This window comes from Neopelma chrysocephalum, unplaced genomic scaffold (assembly GCF_003984885.1).
Source record: "Neopelma chrysocephalum unplaced genomic scaffold, ASM398488v2 Primary Assembly neopelma1_91, whole genome shotgun sequence".
Classification (NCBI taxonomy): Eukaryota; Metazoa; Chordata; class Aves; order Passeriformes; family Pipridae; genus Neopelma; species Neopelma chrysocephalum.
Window position 1 is genome coordinate 6,431,956 of NW_020897753.1, and position 20,626 is coordinate 6,452,581.

The 20,626-nt window shown below is 46.6% G+C and overlaps 2 protein-coding genes across 8 annotated transcripts in view; both read right to left on the bottom strand.

The window, feature by feature from the left end:
- Positions 1 to 7,349, bottom strand: part of EML6 (EMAP like 6) — an 88,225-nt gene extending 80,876 nt beyond the window's left edge. For both annotated transcript variants that reach the window (XM_027693477.1, XM_027693478.1), the window contains exon 1: positions 7,344 to 7,349. The gene's annotated coding sequence lies outside the window, so the exon portion shown is untranslated. The remainder of the gene's footprint in view (positions 1 to 7,343) is intronic.
- SPTBN1 (spectrin beta, non-erythrocytic 1) overlaps positions 5,579 to 20,626 on the bottom strand; it is a 113,876-nt gene continuing 98,828 nt past the window's right edge. For 5 of the 6 annotated variants that reach the window (XM_027693470.1, XM_027693471.1, XM_027693473.1 and 2 more), the window contains 10 exons: positions 19,545 to 19,789; positions 18,966 to 19,104; positions 18,001 to 18,085; positions 17,052 to 17,248; positions 15,867 to 15,976; positions 15,288 to 15,351; positions 10,119 to 10,357; positions 8,708 to 8,881; positions 7,394 to 7,436; positions 5,579 to 7,021 (listed from right to left, as the gene is read on the bottom strand). In XM_027693470.1, coding sequence (XP_027549271.1) covers positions 6,806 to 7,021; positions 7,394 to 7,436; positions 8,708 to 8,881; positions 10,119 to 10,357; positions 15,288 to 15,351; positions 15,867 to 15,976; positions 17,052 to 17,248; positions 18,001 to 18,085; positions 18,966 to 19,104; positions 19,545 to 19,789 — 1,512 coding nt within the window. In that variant the 3' untranslated portion in view covers positions 5,579 to 6,805. Of the gene's footprint in view, positions 7,022 to 7,393; positions 7,437 to 8,707; positions 8,882 to 10,118; positions 10,358 to 15,287; positions 15,352 to 15,866; positions 15,977 to 17,051; positions 17,249 to 17,946; positions 18,086 to 18,965; positions 19,105 to 19,544; positions 19,790 to 20,626 lie in introns of those variants that run through there. The other variant, XM_027693475.1, reaches the window with a different exon arrangement.

Consider the following 20,626-nt stretch of genomic DNA (forward strand, 5'->3'; position numbering starts at 1 on the left):
AAAGTCTCACAAGATACAACCAAATTCGCAATCGCCTTTTTTTTTTTTTTTTAACTGCTTCACCAGCAAAACACCTTGTTTTATCACAGAATATCCTGAGTTGGAAGGGACCCCCAGGGATCATCGAGTTCCACTCCTGGCCCTGCACAGGACACACCAACAATCCCACCCTGTCCCCGACAGCGCTGTCCAAATGCTCCTCGAGCTCTGGCAGTGCTCGACTATCCTCTGAGTGAAAAACCTTTTCCTGACATCCCACCTGAACCTCCCCTGACTCAGCTCCGGCTGTTTCCTGGAGTTCTGTCACTATTATTCAATAGAATAAATTCCATGATCATAGCTTTCCTTTTATCATTTTTTTGGCTAAACTGTCTAAATCACATTAAAAAATTAATAGATATGACAAATAGGCTACTTACCTACTCAATAAAGACAAACAAAAAACTGGTTTCAAGCCTCTGCTTGTGTGGCTGTCACCTCGCTGTGAGCAACAGTAGTCAAGCTGAACTTTGTATTTAATCCTTCATGGAAACCTACATCCTCCGTTTTAGAAAAAAATTATTTTTATACATCATTATCATTATTTTAGCAATTAAGTACACTAGTTATGAACCAGGGCCCCAAAAAACCCTCAGAGAAAAACCTGTAAATGTGTGCAGCTACACAAGTTCAGTTTCACTCATTTGTCTGCAATCTGTACCCTCAAGAATTTAGTGAATTTTATGGTGATGATTGAATTAATTAATTCAATTAATTAATTTAATGGTGAGGGTTTTGAGGGCTGGGTTGGGTTTTTTTCAATTAAAAAAAATGCACTATTTACTTTCCTCTCAGGAGCTGTCATGTTGCTGAAAATGTTCCTCAGTGCTGCAACCTGCTGTTCACTGTCAGCACAACGTAAATATCCCTCCTGCTCTCCTGGGTTTTTTTGGGTGTTAATACTGGATTTTGGAGTCCTCAGCATCACAAATGCAAGGAAGGCTGGGAAGGAAAAATACAAACCGAGACAGAGTGTGAATCTTAATAAAAAAGGGGCGTTTCTGTTCAAAAAAAGAGTCATCTGAATGTATTTCCAACTTAATGTAACTCTTGTAAAAATTAACACTTTAAAATATATTGAAGAACTTAATTAAAAGAGACATAAAAATTTGAAATAGTAGCAGCATTTTCTCCCCTCTCTGTGGCAAGGAGCCTGTTAGCTTGGAACACATATCCCATAATCTTACTGCCTTTTTTTTGGTATTAAATGTAAAAACCAACTGATGTGGCATCTTGAATGAGCAGTACCTGAATGACAGTCGCTGCTCTCTGCCCAAGGGACCATTCCCTGCTCTTGGGTTTTTTGAGGGCTTTGGTTTTTTGGTTTTATTTGCTTGTTTATAGCAAGCCTCGTATAGAAGATGCCAAAAAGCACCACATCTCAAATGAACTCCAATCCTCTGTGATACATCCTGCCCACTCTGTACATGTCCAAGAGCTGTGATTAACAATGAACACTGAGGTTTTCCCTCCCAGAAACATCTGTGTTATGTCCTAGATCTCTGCTCCACAAAATAGCCTTTATATCTCCTATTTTTATGGATGAATGTACAGCAGATGCACAGAGATGCCATATTAATTGGTATTTCAAAATTGGTACCTCTTATTTGAGCTGTAAATGCTTTTTTAAATTCTATAAAATCCCTAAGACCTTGGGGGGAGGGTTTAGAAGCAGGAGCTGTGATCTGGTTCTGTTTGTTTGTTGCCTGGCATTACATTAATCCAATCCTGATTGATGCCTCTCAGTGATTTTACGATTTAACTACAAAATCATAACAGGGGAATTGGCTCTAAGCTCTTATTCCTTGTGGGCAGGAACACTGATTTGCATTAATGAAACGCTCGGATCTGGCCAGAAATAGCATTAGGGGGAAAACAGAGAAGAGGAAAAATGGAGCATTTTGCATCCTCAAGCCCATTTCTGAGAGACCAGACACCGGTCTCCCAGAGCCCATCTCTGCTGGGGCACTGCCTGCCTCCATCCAGACCTCCATGGGGGCTGCCTTCCTGCCATCTTTTCCTGGAATCTCAGTGACCAGTTTAAAATTACGACCATCACTGCAGAAAGCTTGACCTTCCCAGAGAGCTGCTCTCCTTCCCTCTGCCCCAGCAGGGCTGGTGGTGTTCCTCACCTTCCCAGATCCTGGCTGCCATGCTTGACTCAGCTTCCCTCCTACGACGGTGCATCTGAGACGGGTCTAAATCTCGCCTCGAGTTTACATAACCCCTTAGAAATCTGTCTTTCTGAGTGAAGAGAACTTTCACCCAAGCTGTCACAGATAACACTCGGTGTGGTTTGGTGTTCCAGTGAGAGCGGCCCCGCTGCAGCTCAGCATCTCCCTGGACACAGTGACCTCTCATGGACGATGCTGGCACTCAGTGAGCAAGGGAGTTTTGTCTCGCTGGGCGTGGGAGGAAAAGAAAAGCAGTAGCAATAGGAGACTCCTAACAAAATTCATGTTAGGCCCAGGTAATTTTTACAGTGAAAGTGTAACGAGCCACCACAGCGTCTCATCTAACAGTGAAAGAGTTTTCTGTGAAATGCATTATTTTGGGACACAAAGTAAATGATGCCTCATGGAACAACGTGTATCCACACTGTGCTGAGGCTGTGGTGTTCATGGCACAAGGTGTATTCCCCCTGTGCTGTAGCTGGGGTGTTCTCCACCACCAGGCTGAGCAGAATGCTGGGCCTGATGAGCAGGGGAGGATCCGCACGCGCTGACGCACAAAATCCTTCTGCTCATCCTTTCCACCCTAACTGGGTATTTAAGCCAAGTGGCCCCTTTCCTGCCCCCTGGCCCCGTGCCGGGGCTGCCCTGCAGGCTGTGCCCCAGCAGCAGGGGCTGGGCCGCTGGGGCGGGACGTGCTGCATTATGACACACTGCGGATGCGCCCACGTGGGGCTGCGAGCGGCTCCGCTGCTGCTGCTGCTCCCAGGGCTGTCAGCTGACAGCACACACAGCGGCTGCACTGCCTTCCCTGGCACCGGCACAGGCACCCAGGGCTACCTGCTGAACCACGGCACACCCCACTCCTGTGCTTTTCATTGCTCTACGCTGTGATACATTTCCCTTTGTTCCCCCCGGGCTGGTTCATGCCTCGCCTCATTTGTACTTGAATCTTGTTTAAAATCCTTGGAAGCAAACCCCAATAATCCACCAGAACCAGAATATCTATCGACTGCTGTCACAAGGCTAGAGAAAAATGCTTGACGGGAGATAAATTACAGTGAGCAGTAAGGAAGGAAATAAATTAGAGCCTCCTCAACTAGGCCCTGCACACCCACCACCGTGGGGACACCTGGAGAACATGGGGCTTTCTTACCTGACTTCTGTCCTGCTTGGCCTCAGCGTACTGTAGTGCCAGGACACAGAAAGGCAGCTGAATCCTCACTCCACTTGCGCTGGCCCAGCGCTCCCGTCCCTCCTGCTCACAGGATGAAGCCTCGACTGGTCAGTCCACGGACAGAGCTGTGGGGTCAGCGAGCTGGATTCCACTTCTTCAGTGATTTAATTCTTAACATTAATCAGTCATTTAGCACAGCCTGTTCTTCTGATTATTTTTTTAATGAAAAGGACTAATGCCTGTTCCAACTTACTGTTATTTAAGCTTCTGTATTTTTCAGCTACCTGTGATTAGTTAAGGCAGCAAAAACCAAAACAGCCACCAAAAATAGCAAAACTACATCATACCTGCAAGTTATTAATAACAAAAGTATATTCTTAAGGACCCTACACATTTAAAGTCCATACTCTGTGAACTCAAGCATAAAAAAAAAACATGGTGAAGGGAAAAACCATCTAAACCAATATTTCACCAGGACAGAGATTAATCATTCCTTTCTTTTCCTTTACCATTACCATTAATCTTCCTTGTACAGAGGACAGCCCTACCACAGAACATATTGTCTGTGCAGAACAGATGGATTAATCTGCATTAGATTATTTGCATCAATCTAAACGAAAGCCCTCCCACCAACACACGCTTAATTCCAATGGCTAAGGAGTTCTGGGTTTTCCCCCACACTGCACTCAGTTTACCGGGATATGGGAAGGACCCTTCAGGACCTAAACTGTGCTACAGCTCCTCCCCCTTCCATGAGTAACTGTGTTGGGAGTCTGGCCATGGTGACTGGGGCAGTCTGGGCAGTGCCACAGCCACCTCTGAACAGGGACCACTGGTGGCTATGACAGCTGCTCCCATTTCAGGCCCATCTCCAACAGCTACCTTGACAGTCTCTCTTCTCCTCCTGCTGTTTTCCGGCAGTCCCTCCCTTCACCCGATCCAAGAGATTCCCGCAGTCCTTCTCCCTGCCCTGGCCCTGGCTGTGCCCACTGACCTGCCTGCTCTGGCCCGGCTGTGTCCGGAGGCTGCTCCTGACCCACCACCTCTCTCTGCAGGGAACTGCTCCCTGACGCTCCAAGGCTTACTAGGGCTCACTCCTGGTCCTCACCAACCTCCAGGCAGCTCCTAAGCAGAAAGCATTTTTATTCAAGTCATTTTTGGGAACAACTTTCGGTGAGAAGCAAGACAAAGAAGGAAACAACTCTGAAGGCACGTTCAACTCAGTCACCCCAGAATCACACACCACAGGCCATCGAGATGGATCTGTCGCTGCTCACTGCAGCAGCTCAATTAAGTGACACATACTTAAGGCATCCACATCTCTGTGCACTTTAATCAACTAAGAACATTGTTTCATAGCCTCTAATAATGTTAAACCTCAGCTTTTTCTATTGTGTTAAAATTTACATTTACAATACTAGCAGTGTTAGCCTACATTTCACTAATAATTAGACTGGAACAATGTAACATTACAGAGTAAAAATCCATGAGCATGAATATTCCGTTGTTTAACAACCAAAAACTTTGGAAAACAAGAAAAACCCAGAGAACACTGTACACTCCATGAAAATAATTCAGACACTGTTATATTGGTCACATGTTCAGGAAACTGTCGCTTGGAAACACATTTGTTTGCAGTTTGTCTGCTTTCCACCTAAAGTTATATTTGAGTGTATTTTAATAATTACAATACATTAAAAACCAGGTTTCTTACATTTCACTGAATATAGAACATATTGGAGCTTCTCAGAGCTATTTCTCTTGGATGCTTCCCTAGGCAGCCTCCAAGGTAAGGAAAGGACTTAAGCACTTGAGCAAAAGGTGGGTAAAAAATTGGAGAATGGCACTTACTCCAAATAATGTGCTTTGGCTGCCAACTTTTACATGGAGCTTTACCTCAATCAGGTAAATGTCCAGGTAACTCCATCGCCCCAGCCTCTGCTTATGCTTTACTTCCATCCATTCTGCTGGATTTACTTCTCACAAACGGTATCTACGTCTAAATATTTTACAAAATATTAATTTAATTCTTTTTTTGGCACATAATTTGGGGAGCAGGGTAAAAGGGAGGGCAGCTGGGAAGCGAGGAGAAAGAAAAGTGGGAAGAGAGAAAACAGCTATTTCAGAATGAACTTTAGCACGAGAGAATGGAATTACATGTGGAGACATCAGTTTCAGTGCACAGGAGAGATGACATTTTAAAATAACTTTATTTTTGATCCTCTTTCAAAATTATGATTTAACATCGTCAGAAATGAAATAAGAAACTAACCCAGCATATTTAGTTTTAAAAGCATTTAATGACATCGCATATATTTAACAGATAGGGTAAAAGTCTAGAGGTACAGTTCGATACAACTGAAAGCCAGTTCCAGTACTACTCTTGACTACAGGCCCAGTCATTGAAAGTTCATTCCTATTAAATGTAATTTTTGATTGTGCAGTAAGATGAAAATTTTTCATTACAATAGTTACAGTGACAGAAATGCACACTATGTATCAAAGAGCAAGGTAATGTAGCAAAATTATAACACACAGTGCTGCAGCTGACAAGCAAGTAACCATTTGAGTAACATTACTTTTCCAGTAAATGCTTCAGTTCCACTTTTACACTTATTGATGATTTTAAAGGGTTTATTATACATCTAGTCTTATTATACTTTGTACTAGAATTATCTGAAACATACAATATAATGTATTTCAAAAAAAAAATAAACAAAAACAAAAACAAAACAAACCCAATTTGAAATTACAGCTTATTTGAAACTGTCTCAGCCTGTTGATCCGTCTGGAACACCAACATTCTTACGTGTGGTACTCGATGCAGAAACGCCTCGGGGCGTGTTAATAACCAGCGTTGTGTGTGAGTCAACATCCCTGCACTCTGTTACAGCAAAGAGAACACGCTGCCCTTCAAGAAGTGTTAGAACTGCAAGGGGAGGCTCCACTAGGCAGGACTCAGCGCGGCCCCCCCGGCTGAGGGAGCGCTCTGAGCTGGGACATTGGTTTCTCGTGTGCACAGTAGATTCGAAAGCACCGCTGCCTTGCATACCAATAGCACTAGGAGTGGGTTATTTTCCAAGACAGCCTCACAAAATTGAGGAACAGTTTAAATATTAAGATCTAATCTACATTAACTTCATTTAAAAAAAAAAATAAACAAAACAAAAACAAAAACAAACCCCCAAAACCTGGTCCTCCCTCTCCTACAGAAGCTGCCCAATGCACCTCATACGTTTGTAACTTTAGATTCTTTTTTTTTTTTTGTTGGCTTTTTTTGTTTTAAAACGCTCTATAAATAAAAAAATGTCAATCACATTGAGGAACATGAGGCACAGAGAGTAACGTATTGGTTCTGAGCTCGCATGCTGGAATTCCACTGGAACGGTCAGAGAAGTGCAGTGTGTGGAGATGGAGTTCACTTCTTTTTACCAAAAAGGCTGAATCTTTTCTCTTTGTCTTTCTCCTTGTCCTTCTCCCGCTTGCCAGGGCTGGACTCGCTGGTTATTGTGACGCTGGCAGGCAGGGTCTGGGCACGGCTGGAGGCTGGAGTGCTCTGGGTGGTCGGGGACACCTCGATCTTGTCCGACGAGATGGCTGATGTGATGGCCTGGATCCACGTGTTCATCTCCTCCTTCAAGAAGCCCCAAAGGCAGAGAGCCGTTACAACCCACAGCCCGCTCTGACCCGTGGGGCGGAGGGGGAACGGACACCGGTGGGAAACGGGAGCAATCCGGCCCTAAGTCATGCCCTGGCTCTCCTCCGGCTGTGCTCCTGCAGAGGTGGCTACTGGAGCTGGACCTGAGCAGCCCTGAACCTGCACATCACCCACACCCTCCTGCAGAGCACGGAATCAAAGCACACTCAGAGCACAGAGCACAGAATACTCTGAGCTGGGAGGGACCCTGCAGTGATGGGGCCCTGAGCTCTCAGCAGCTCTGTGTCCCTTCTGCTACAACAGCACACGTGGCACAGCAGGAATAAACCACAAGAAAAGCAAACTTACGTCGTCTTTGGCTTGGAAGAGGTATTCATTGCCATCGGTCAATCTGCAAAGGAAACAACACCCACAGTGTTCCTGGCTCTTGTAAAACCCAGCAAAGTCCTGCAGCTGCTCTGCCCTGGGCACTGTGCTGGGCTGGCTCCAGGGACTGCACTGGTGGCAAGGAGGAGGAGCTGCCTCTCCTCACAGGGAAGGCCAGGGTCTCCCTTCTGTTGGATTCCTGTGCTGATTTTACTCAAATGGTTTAACAATTAACAATACATGTGAAGATACATAATAATTAAAAAACAACTGAATAATGCCAGGCCAGGCACCTGAACAAGCAGGAGCCAGGGGCAGCAGGAGCCTTCCCCATCTTTCCCCACAAACCCCAAGCATTTTAACATCTCTTTATGAAATGAAATTGAGTATTAAACAGTAAAATAACAGTGAGTGAGTAAAGAAAATATTCACCTGCAAGTACCCGAGGGGTCTGGTGCACATGATGGGGCACTGGGAAAAAAGGGCAGCTAGCTCTCCTGCCTAACTTTGCATTTGGAACAGCACATCCTTACATTAGCAATTCAGAGGGGTTTAAAATAGTCTACAGGATGAATCACATAGCTGCAGGCCTGTCTTCAAGAAAGCTACATTTCCCTAAATATTTGCTATATATTTCCCTATATATTTTCTATAAAGCAAATTTTGCCCAGATATGGATTCTAACATCTTTAGAGGATTCCTGTACCAATATAAAATTATACTCTTCCAAAAAAACCCAAACCAAAATACCTCTGTCTTGTGACCTGATCAGTTCATTAAGTCAGGATTACCTAGCATCTGTGTAAAGATAAAATATTTTGAAGATTTATTTAACTGAAGGTTGTTTAGTAAAATGCACAGTTTCACAAGGAAAAGCCTTTTTTTTTAACCTTTGAGCAACAGGTCCTTTACATAGTTCAAACTGAAATGGTCTGTCACTACGTGTTCTGGGCCTGAAAATGTGATAGGTGTCTTCAGCAGTCTCCTAAATTCAACAGAAAACACTAAACAAGAGGCCTGATTTTGAGAAGAGCAGAACCATGAACGTTCTTCTCAATCAGTTCCAGAGGGAGCAGCTGCAGAGCTGTGAAAGGCACTGTGAAATTCAGGCTCCTACTTCAGGCACCTGCACCTGGCCTGGTCCCAGACAGCAAGTGCACTGATCACCGTGACGGTGTGTTGGGCTGCCTTTGACAAACAGCCCCTGTGGCAGTGCTGGGAAGAGCTTGGCTGGGTTCACACAGTGAACACACCCACCACAGCACTCCCTGAGGGCAAACTGCTGCCCGGGTTTACCTGAGCTTGAACACATGCTTCTTCTTCTTGTAGTCGACCGCCACTTCGCAGACCGCGTCCTTCAGGCTCACGGGGATCTCGTTGTGGTAGGGGATGCCCGAGGCAGCAGCTTTGGAGTCCTTGTAGAAGCCCATCTCTTGGTTGTTGATGACACAGTACACGTTATGCCATGACCTGGGGCACATGGGAAACAACAAGGGCAGTTATGAATCTGATGCTCTCGCTGGCAGAAGTGGGGAAACCAAACACCATTATTTCTGTAAGATAATGGAGATTAGTTCAGTGTGAGGATGTGGATACAGCCTACACTGTCCCATAAACCACACACAGGGAATCCTCTCATGGAAGCACAGCTTTGAGCCAAAAGCACTGCCACTGAGCCACATGGAACAGACATTTCCCTGTGACAGCACACCAGCCTGTCCTCACTGTGGGAGGACTCTGGCAGACTGGGCACTTTGCATTCTTGGGAGAGAAACCCATTGACCTTTTAATGGCCAAGCTCTGTTGTAGAAGGAGTTCTCACTGTGCCGCAAACTGATGAATGGACTGTGTGTGAGATCCTTGACTGACACAAACCATGTGCCTCATTCTCTAATAGAGCTGTGAAAATTAACGATTACTGGAAATAAGAGCACCCAGACAGCACCCAGTGCTGGTGGCTGTCAGTGCCTCCAAGGCACTCTCTGGTGTGAACAACCCCAGTGGAACACAAATCCTGGAGTACTGTACTCATGTGTGATCTCAGCTCTGCCAAGGGCTCCTACCAAACCCCACAGATGTTGCTGTAGCTCAGCTCTTGCTGTGAACATTTTCCTCGTCAGCCAAGTCACAATTCTGGTTCCAAGAGCTCTCTCGGGTCACAAAGGACCCCCAGTCTGCTTTTCCAGTGCAGACAAATCTCAAAGCTCTGCCTGTTTGAGACCTGCAGGCCCGGGTCCTTGGGAATGGAATCGACTCTGGCACACCAATCATCTCCTGCTCATGCTGAACAGATCACAGAGTAGGTGGGAAGTGGTAATGTGCAAACACAAAATGTCAGAAGAATACGAACATTTCTGGTCTCACACCTACGTGGTTTTCTTTTCTTGTAGTAAGATACAACTTGAGAGATGTGGAATCAAATCCCACTGCTGCCACAAATCCCTCCTGTGCAGTGGGGAAGTTGTGCTATCTCTGTGCCTCGGTTTTCCACCTGCCACATATGGCCAATGCTGCCTTTCCTACCAAATATCTTTAGCCTTCCCCACATACACTGCTCGGCCCTGCAGCCACAGTCCCTGCAGCAGCAGGAGGGTGAGCCTGGGAGGTCTCTGGGAGCTGTGAGGAGACAATGGCAGCAGGGCTGGTGCGAGCTGTGTGACATCTGGGCCAGCCCTCTGGGCCGCCACGGCCTGCCCCGGCACGTTACCTGCTGGAGGCTTTCTTGCTGTGTGTCTCCCACTCGTGCTTGCGGTGCAGGAAGCCCTCCATCTGAGCTGAAGGGATCTCCTGGGTTTTGGCTGGAAGGGTAGCAGCAGTCTGGGCCTGAACAGCGGTCTTGGCTTTGCGGTCTGACGTCGGGGAAGGAACTGGACTGGACTCTTTGGAACTCGTCCTCTGCTCTGCAGCTCCATTGACCATCTCGTTTGTGTCTGCAGTTTCTGCCACCTGGGAACAGTGGAGAGCACGTTCAGCCTGCAGCTCCCAGCACTGGGGCATCCTGGAGTTAACCTGCCTCCCTGCACAACGTGGCTGTGTATAAACTTTGCCTGGAAAATGACACAGGCCAATAAGTTCTCTCTCGCACTCCATGGAGACACAGGAGGCCAAGGAAATTAGAAGGTAGGAATGGATTAGTACCCATTTTATAGGTGGAGAGAAGGGGAAATAAGAGCAGATGAACATCAGTGTGAATTTTACTGTGCTTTGCTCTGCTGGTCAATTCATATTCTTTAATATATTGTTATCCTAAAATGAGAGCATTTGATTCTGTTGCTAAGTACTCCAATGTTTGGAACAGTAACAATCACACTTTCTGCAGACCTAGAGGAACAGTAGAAGTTATACACATCAGCCACCTTAAATACATTTATGGCATTACTGGGGTATTAAAAGTCCATAAAAGGTATTAACTATGAGTCAGCAGAGAAAGATGTCACAATCGCCCAGGAGCATTTACAAAAATGTGTGCAATTCATTTGTTTCTGTAAAAGCTCCTTTCCCACTTTCCCCGTTCCCCTAGTGACACAACAAAATCAAAACATGCAGAAATTAGAGAGATTACACCATGCATTTCATCTCCACCATCCCAGTTAGGATATTGGATCATAAAGACAAGGGAAATGAGGTCACGAGTCAATTATCGAGGTCTGGTTCAGACTGGCGTTATTAGGTGGGTTGGATTTTGGTTAAAGGAACTGAAAACCACCACAGTCACACAGCATCACACAGCTATTTACCCCCAAACAAAGACAGAACCAAGGCCTTGCCCATCACTTGCTTTGTTGGTCGCGTTGCCTGTCGCACTGGGAGCGATACCCAGAGAGCAGCCGTGACTCCAGCAGCTCTCACTGCTCAAGCTGTCGACGTCTTCAGGAGCCATTCATCCAAAAATCATTTAAATTGGAATCCTAATGGCCATAAGCTTTTGAAATGCAGCTTGGTCCCAGTGTTTTTTTTTTCCTGTACCATTACTTTGACATCTAGAGCTGTTGGTAGCAGCTCAGGAGTTACACAACCAGTGTGTAGTATTATTATTAGCAAGTTACTAAAGCTCAGTGCTGCTAATGCTCTAGTAGATTACAAACATTCTGGACTGTTTTTATGCAGACAAGCAGGTTTTTGTGAATGGCACAATAATTAGACATTCCCACTTCTGCACATGGCCTGGACAAATCAAAAGCAGCCGAATTATTATGCAACAAACTCAATTTTGCCACCGTTTGCTAGAACTTCTTACACCTGCCTGGTATCTGTTATTGGACCTCACACCTCGTACCTCACGCATGGACCTGGGAAGATCTGAGTGTCAGCTTGCTCTGAATATGGGAAGGGTTGGTTAACTGCCTTTCAGCAACCTAAACCCCCATAACCCAGACACTGCCCACTGAAACAGGGAGAGGATCCCAGCTCACATTGCACTGCAGTCAGCTCTGCTTTGCTCTGCCCATACAGATGTGTAGCCTTACGCTGCTCCTTCACCATTAGGATCGATCTAAACCACCAAACCTCACTACTTGCATCCAAATCTCAACATATAACAAAAAGGTTGGACTGAAGCAGGGGAGAGGGTCAATAGATGAGGCTGAAGATTATCTGAACACTGCCAGAGGACAGGTGTTGGAATGAACAACCAGCGAGTCACCCCTGGAACCTCATTTAACCAGGGGTCACCCACAGCCAACAGATCACCTTCAGGAACACAGAGTGCCCTTTGCACATCTTTCTGTCCAGCGACACTTCCTGCCCCTCAAACTCTGCTGCAGCCCTGTCTGAGGGACCTGAGGCCTCTGAGGAATTACATAGATCACAGGAACTCATCCCCACAATGAGATAAACTCCCCAGAACCACCTGTCCCCTGCCTGACACCGAGAGCACCGTGTTTGCTGGGGCGATACCAGCAAGACGTGAAAACGTGACTGCCCTGGGGATACCTACGACCACTAATCTTAGGGAAAACACGCCAGCCTCACACCAGCAGCCACTGCACAGCTGCTTAAGGTGTTTCCTGGGAACTAACATGGAATTCAGTTGCAATCTGCAGCCCTGTGGCTTTAAGTGACAACTGCCAGCTTCAATCACACCATCAGACCTGCGACTTCTACGCCCAGTTCTACTGGTTGTCAAAGGGCCAGGAAAAGCCTTCCTGCTGCTCTGTCAGGTTTTATTTCCTTGTCACGTGTTATCTACAATTAACAGAAAACAAGCAAAATAAATGGGAATCACGAACAGCTCTGCCAAGGATGTGTCACCAACACGGAGAGGAAACAGGAGCTGAACAAACTTCAATGGAAACATGCGTGGGACATGCGGAGACAGCGCCGTGGGACAAACCAACAGCAAACACTGCTACAGCACAACAGGGCTCAGGGACACGAGACAGGGCTCTCAAAGGGACTCAGGGTTAGTGGGAGGTGCTTTAGTGGCTACTCTGGAGATACTGAAAGCAGGACTGTGACATGCAACAGGACAGCTGGTGACAACGACAGGAGACACCCCTTTGGTTTTCACAGTGCTTGAAGCAACATTATATTCAGTTCATCAACTCAAGGCTCTGCAGCACAGCTTAAAAAACAGAGATGGATTTGCCTGTTCCAGATGCAAAGAGATGACAGGTTGTTCTGGCAAAAGGACCTCTCTAATGCATTAAGCCAGTCCCACAGGCTGTAATAAACAGGTGAAATCTTACACTTCTAGTGTCTAAAATGATGACCTTAATCTATGACATCATTAATTTTTCTTCATCATAAAAGTGGAATTTGTATATAACTGCACTAATACAAACAAAAGAGTCTCTCTCTCTCTAAATTACTCCTACACACTAATTTTTAGCCCCAGTACACGTGAAGGCTTCGTGGATGGTGGAGTCTGAAGCTCCAGCTGTACTGCCCTGAGAGCTGGCACACCTTACAGGCACAGAGAGCAGCACTGGTGTGGGAGTCACCAGGGCGTGCCCACACAGTCACAGGGAACTTTTAAAAGCATTAAGAAGCTATATGTTGTTATCCTGACAAAAGAAAAAAAACACGCGTCATGAAGTGGAAAGACAAAAGTACAATTACTGAAGCACATCCTCTCAATCCCCATCCTCGTGTCACAGGCTCAGCTGCACTGCTCAGCCACTGACCAACAGCAGCAGATCTGGTGCCTCACATCAGGACTGACACAGCTGGGAACACCTGAGCTACTGCAACACAGGGCTCAACAAACTCAGCTAAAAAATCCTCATGGAAGACTGAAGATGGCAAAGATGAACGTGGAAACGCGTTATGTATCGTGGCAATAAAATACAATAAAATTAAAAAAGAAGCAAACAGGGGATGTATAAGGCTGTGGTAACCAACAAGATGATGGTCTGGGACTCGCTTGCAGGTCCCTCACAATCCCTGCCACAACTGTACAGAATTTATAAACATTAGAATGCACAACAGCTCGCTTTGTAATTGAATATTAAAGATGGCCCAAAAGGCTTTATTTCCAGAAAGAGGAAGGTGGAACTGCTGAGTTCCCTGAGCACTGGTGGAGTCTGTGTGCAGACTCAGACCTGACTGGGGTGGGCTATTGGAAAGAGAAACTTGTGCTGAAAGGCATTTCCTCCAGAGCCCTTGGTTGGGACGTGTGTTTGCTTTGCAAGAGCCCTGATATCCATGGATCTGAGCCTGCCAGGGACCTTCCTGCACGGAATGTGACCTCGGAGAGCCAGGTTCAGGAACAACAAGATGTGTCATTTCTCTCACCACTCAAAGCATTCACTGAAACAAGGAGGCTTTGCAGGAAGGGGAGGGAGGGAGGAGCCAGGCCCAGCTCCTGTGTTGCATTAACTCTGGAGACATTTCCTGGCATTTTCCTGGCTGCACAGCAAGGTGCTTGGCATGCATCCTGACCCCACTGGGACACCCCCCCTACCAAGAAGGAACCAATAAGGCATGGAGCATTCCGCCTGCCTCTAGGTAAAATAAAGAGCTGGATCTTAGACCAATGTATTTTATTTAGTTTTTAAAGCATCACAAGCTCTCCCCAGGGGACAACACCCTGCTCTCTTTTACCCCCCTGTCTCTCCAGTGCCTGGATACTGAATTGCTGTAGTGCCAACTGGACAGGACTGAGGCCAAACAGGGCCCAGCACAGCTCTCCAGCAAGATCACAACCCTTCGTGAGGACTAAACCCCCAGATAAATCTAGATACTGGGTTTTAATGGTTTATTTCACGTTTATTTCACGTTTATTTGTCTCTGCAGTCAATGAGTCCATTCTGCATGGAATGTTATACAACTAACCTTAAGGCTTTTATTTGTCCAGAGTCACACTCCCCCCTCCCTGCCCAGCTCACTTGTGTGGATTATCTTTGGCCTTGTAAATAACTCTCTTGCTAATGCAGCTGATTTAATAATATCGAATAATGCCGTGCTGAGACCTGTTAGTACAGCTCGATGCGTCATACCTGTCAGGGTCTAGTGCTCTTCTTCATTAGGCTGTAATCTCAATAATCTCAATTACTCATATAAAGGACGATTTAGCTGGAAAATCTTAATACTATTAGCGACATGAAAAACTCACAGTCAATAACATGAAATAAATGTGTCACCTTAAAGCAACTGAGTGTCAGTGGGGAGATTCAAATAAACAAAGATTAAAGTGAAGCAAATATATCTCCGAGGGGCTGCTAATCAAATAAAAGTCAACTGATGGGAAGGAAGAGAAAAGCAGCAGGGAAATCTGAAGCCAAAAGATGAAACCAGTACCAGTAACCCATACTGAAAAAAGGTGTCTTTTGCTGCACATGACTCTGTGTCACAGTCCAGACCACGAGCGGTCATTGGCTGTCCGTCTGCTAATAAAGTTTTTGTAGTTTTGGTAGGTTTGGGAGCGGTAACTAACCCGTGGAGACTCCTGGTCTGAGGGCAAACCGTTCTGGGAAACCTGCTCTCCTTTTGTCCCATCCCTGTTGGAGAGAGGAGAAAAGAAACTGTATTAAGTTCTTGGAAGTCACGTGTCTTGTTCACCAAAATGAGATTTTCCTACTGAATATTAATTTAAGAAATTTAAGCAAGTTCCTAAAATCCTCAGGCCCAACTGAATAAATCCAGTGTGAAGTGAGATCAAACCAGACTTTACTGACGGTTACCTTTCAAATAAGCCTCCTCTCACATAAGTAATTTCATAAATGTTAATGTTCCACGGATGTGGCTTAAAATCTGTAAGTGATGCTCATCCAAGAAAAAAGCTGAGGTTGTTCAGAAACTGTAACTCATAACCCAGGGGCTGTAAAACCAGCAGTTCTACTTTCAGGCCAGGGACACCTCAGCAGTCACAACACTGGACGGAAAATGGGAATGTTCAATTCAGCAGTGAATTCAGGGCTCTGGGAAAGGTCCTGTCCCCATAAACCAAGGGTCACATTACTAAATCCAGCAACTTCCCCTCCTTTCACAGCCTGTTTTCAGCCTGAGGACTCACCATTGCTGCTGGGAGTCTGCATCCTCTGCCTTGGGGCCGGGCTCCGGGGTGGGCGGCTGCCTCTTCCGCTCCTCCTCCTCCTGCTGCCGACGCACTTCCAGCAGCTCCAGCTGGGAAAGGAAACGGGTTTTTGTGCAGTTAAAAGCACTGCCCATTTTTCAGGATGATTTCTAGAAACTAAAAACACCTCTGTACCTTTTTCTAAAACGTAACTGAAATTAAAGTGAACTGGAATACAATTGGAAGGCAGCAGTCTTGGAAAGCATCGGGCACGCCAAGTTTGTGGCACTGAGTTTGCCAGTGAGGGCACAGAGCATCAGACCCTCTGACACTGAGTGGAGCCTGGGCAGCGGGTTATTTATAACCACTGGCCACGGCTGTTTTCCAATTCATTCTATTAAAAAAAAACCCAGACAAACAAGAAAACAACCCAAGTTATTAAAATACCAAAAAGTGCCATCCTCTTGTCTGCTTGCCATACACAGAATTAAAATGTTCCACGTCTGAATCCCTGAAATGAACCATCTCCAAAAACCAGCCTGATTGGTGGAGATGCTGAGAAACTCCAGTTCCTTTTGTCTGCAGCTGTGACACTCAGTGTGTGTGAAAAACCAAGTCACTTAAATTTTAGTGTCTAAAGCCAAACTGTTCTCCAAAGATGGCAACGTGCTCCCCAAGCATTAATTACTGACACTGCAGCTGGGCTCACAATGGTCTTTGGGGTTTTTTCCCTTATTGTGTCTTTCTAGGGGACAACACAGCCTTGCACTGGAGCAGTCACAACACAACAAACATTTTTGCCAAGGCCCCCTCCCCACCAGTGTCATCTTTAGCCAAAAATCATTTCAAGGGTTTGGATCTGGGTCTCTTCGCTCAGAACCCCCCTCTTAGAGCACAGCTGGTATGGCAGAGGGCTGCAGCAAACTGCTCAGCTCTTACATCTCCTGTCTCAAGGCAGCTCTTGCTGACTCCCGAGGTCATTTATCACCGAAGCTTTTTCCTTGCAGGTTGCTGAGTTCCAATTCCCCAGGGGGTTTGGTACCGCTGGGGACAGGAACCCTCGGGCTCTGGGGGGTTGGCTGAGGCCACTCGAATGATCAACAAGTGCAGATGAGGTTGGTGATGGTGGGAGTTGCTCCCAAGCCCCAGCCCAGAGGATTGGCCAGCAGAGGCCCAGGCACCCACCGTGGTCAGCCTTTCCAGCGCTGCAAACCTCTCGTCCCAGGTGGCCGCGGACTTTTCAAACGCCTCGTGCCGCTTGATTAATTTTTCCACTTCGTCCACGCTCTGCCCGATCTCCCGGCTGGACAGGTAGGGCTCCTGGCCCAGCAGCCAGGCCTCGGCCACGCTGGCATCTCTGGAGAACTGGTGCACCTCCAAAACTGAGCACAGAGGGGACAGGTATTAGCACCATTCTCCTGCTGCCTTTGCTTTGAGGAAAAATGCAATTTAAGGCCCACTTTCATTTATTCTATTTAATTTTGCAAGTTCAGTGGGGGGTTTTTGTTCTAATCTGCTGTATCCTACTAACTTCAGCATAGAAAGCTTGTTCTCTGCTGGTTTCCTCCCTCAGACTGCCCTGTCTAGGGAACAGCTGGACAGCAGCTGCAGCTCCCTTCAGCAAACAGCATTTCTGCACCTCAGCTGCTTCTCCACAGTGCTACAGTTGCAGGTTTTCACAGCCCTTGTTAAGAGTGTCAGAGCTGGGCTGTCCAGGGTGTAAAACTTGCAAAACTGTGGTGTTTACAAGTACACCTTTGTCAGTGAACTGCCCATCCACACTGCACCCCCTCAGGAAATGCAGGCACAACACATGCAGGAGGTAGCAGGGCTTTACTGCTCCCTATTTTTAACAGTGCATCCTTTTGGAATGTGACACCTGCAAAATAGGTAAAGCTCTTGCAGCGAGCTCCAAATTTGATCTATAGGGCAAGACCTTTGGTGCAGTTTCTTAGTTTCCAATTCTCCATCATTTACTTATCAACAAGTGGGAGCCTGGCAGCTATTCCAGCTCAAACACATTCCAAGCTCTGTAACACAAAAGGAGCTGTGGGTTTTTTTCCAACGCTCAGAAAGACACAGTGAAGAGAGTTAGATATGGCCCAGCCCAGAAGAAATCCAAGGGTGTCCTTACTCAGTCTCAGCCACTCCCATCTGTCTTCCCATTTGTCAATCATTTCTTTTCTCTTTTCTGTCAGCTGCAGCAGCTTCTCCTTGATCTGGGGGGGAGAGGAGAGGGCAGGGCTGTTACACAGGCACCAAAAACCTGCTCACCCCCACACGCTGTGCAGCCAATGGCACTGACAGACACTCTGGGAGTTTGTCAGGAAGTGACTTCAACGGGGAAACAACAGCTGGTTTTCTCTTCCAAGTATAAATAAATATGACATTTGCATTAAAATATCACATTTGCATAAGCACTCAGTGTCTGTTAAAAACTACAGCACCAAGAGTGTTTGATTAAAAGGGTGCAACAAACAAACAGACATAAACAGTGCAGTCCTGGATTGTATCTTCTGCCCTTTTCACAGCAAACAGTGCAGAACTGCTGCTCAGGGCTGTTCCAGAACCCCTCCCCTCCCTCAGTGGGCAGTGGCTCCCAGTGTTTAGTTTTCCTCCCTCCCCCAGAGGGAGGCTGGAGATACACAGGTTAAGCCTCTGTTCTCTGCCTGGACACATCAGAAAACAAATCAAGGCCTTAAGCAGTTGGATATGGTTTTCTCTTAATATTCCCCAGAATTACTCCCTGCAAGACAAACTTTTTCCTGCTCCTCCCCCTTGCAGGCCTCTCCACAGCATTCCAGTTCCCCTGTACAGTGTCCAGGCTGTCTCACAGCTGCCCTTGCTCAAGGAAGTCACCTTCCCCTCTCTGCAGAGCAGAATGTAGAGAGGAATTCTGCATTCCCTGGGCTGAAAATGACCCTTTAAACCTCGATGCCACCTCTGCTCCCTAACATGAGCTCGCAGGGTGAGATTGTACACTGATTTCCCACCCTGAGGTAACATATGTCCCCGTGAACACACAGATTACCCCTGTGTAGATGACACAGGGCCAGTTTGTCCCCCTGGGCCAGCCCAGGCCCCCCAGGAGCACAGTACCTCCTCAGAGGCGTAGTGTTTCCTGGCCAGCAGAGACTTGCCCAGCTCGATGCAGGTGGTGAAGCTGTCGTTCCGTGCGTCGATCTCCGCCTTGATACCCTGGTGATTGTTCATGAGCAGCTCCACAGATGAGACATCCCTAAAAAGGAGCAAAACCACGTATTGTGGAGTTAACGGCTGCTACATCTGCAAACAAGCTACATTGTCAAACTGAAGGACAAAAGAATTGATTCCTAGATTGTCTTTGCAGATCGAGAAGCCTTTCCTCAGGAGCAGCACCGTTCTGATCTGAATCAGAGTGGATAACCACCTGAACCAGAGACTGGATAACCACCTGAATGAGACCCTGGATAACCACCTGAACCAGAGACTGGATAACCATCTGAATGAGAGACTGGATAATGAGAGACCGAATCTCTTTGGGCACATTTGGCACTGCAATGACTCCAGCAGCCCCACCCCACACAGAACGAGCTGCTGCCCCACCAGCCAAGACACCAGCTCTGACAGATGTTCCTCACTGACCTGCTCCTACAACCTGCAGCTTTATCTTGCCATGGAGAAGATGGCTCACGTTACCTTGGCTTCTCCTGGGCCTCTATCTGCCGGATGACGTCCTCCATCCAGAGCATGAGGTCCCGCACCATGCTGAAGAAGCGGAACTTGTCTCCCGTGTCCACCAGCCTCACCCTGCGGCCCTCGCAGGCGTCCAGCAGCGCCTTCCACGCCTCCAGCACCTCGTTCTCCCTCTTCTGGATGTCATCGGCCTTGTCCCCGGCGTAGGCGGCCTGGAGCCGCGCGGCATCCTCCTGCAGCTGCCTCACCTGGGGGGGAGAGACACATCCCTCAGGGGCTGATCACACACACAGGGACATTGCAGCTGCTCCTTCATCACTGCAATGGCTCCCCATCACTGTAAATGCAGTTGGTCTGGCAGCACTAAAAGGGCTGTTCTGTTGTTAAGTCAAGGGACCCCCAAAACAGCAAAGATTTGCCACTGCCTAAAGCTGCTGGAAAACGTGGTGCCAAAACAAAGTGACTGTTAAATGTCACGGCAAGTGGGGGCCGTTTTCACCAGCACATCTCCTTCCCCTCCCTCACACAAGTGACAATGGCACTCAGGATCTCTGTATCCAAACCACTACTTCAGCTGACAGAGGTGATTTTTGAAAAATGCAGATAATGACTTCAAAGAGAAGAAAATTTGGAAATTTTAAGATCCTACTACTATTAGAAATCTCTTTTCCTTTCAAACGGTGTCTTGGGACATCAAATGCTAATTCTTGACTGTTTCACGTATTTTTCAAGCCAGGAAACATTCTATTAGCTCTTGCCTAATAATTATTTTTTTTAACATCAAAACAAACTGCCTTCTAGCTACAGGCACAGAGATCATGCCTCTCATAATGATCCATCTCAGTGCTCTGGCTGTTCCAGCCAAAAATTACCCTAAGTGCTTTCCCCACAGCTCTGTGCTATGATTACATATTCCTCCATTTAAGGCTTGATTATAATTACCTTTTTGAGAGACTGGGATTGATGTTTTGTGAATGTCGCCCATTTTCTGTATAAAATCTACAGCTTCAGAAAGTAAAACACTTGGAAAATCAAATGCTTGCTCTCTCCCCTTTATTCTAGTGCAAACTGCAACATAACCAAGA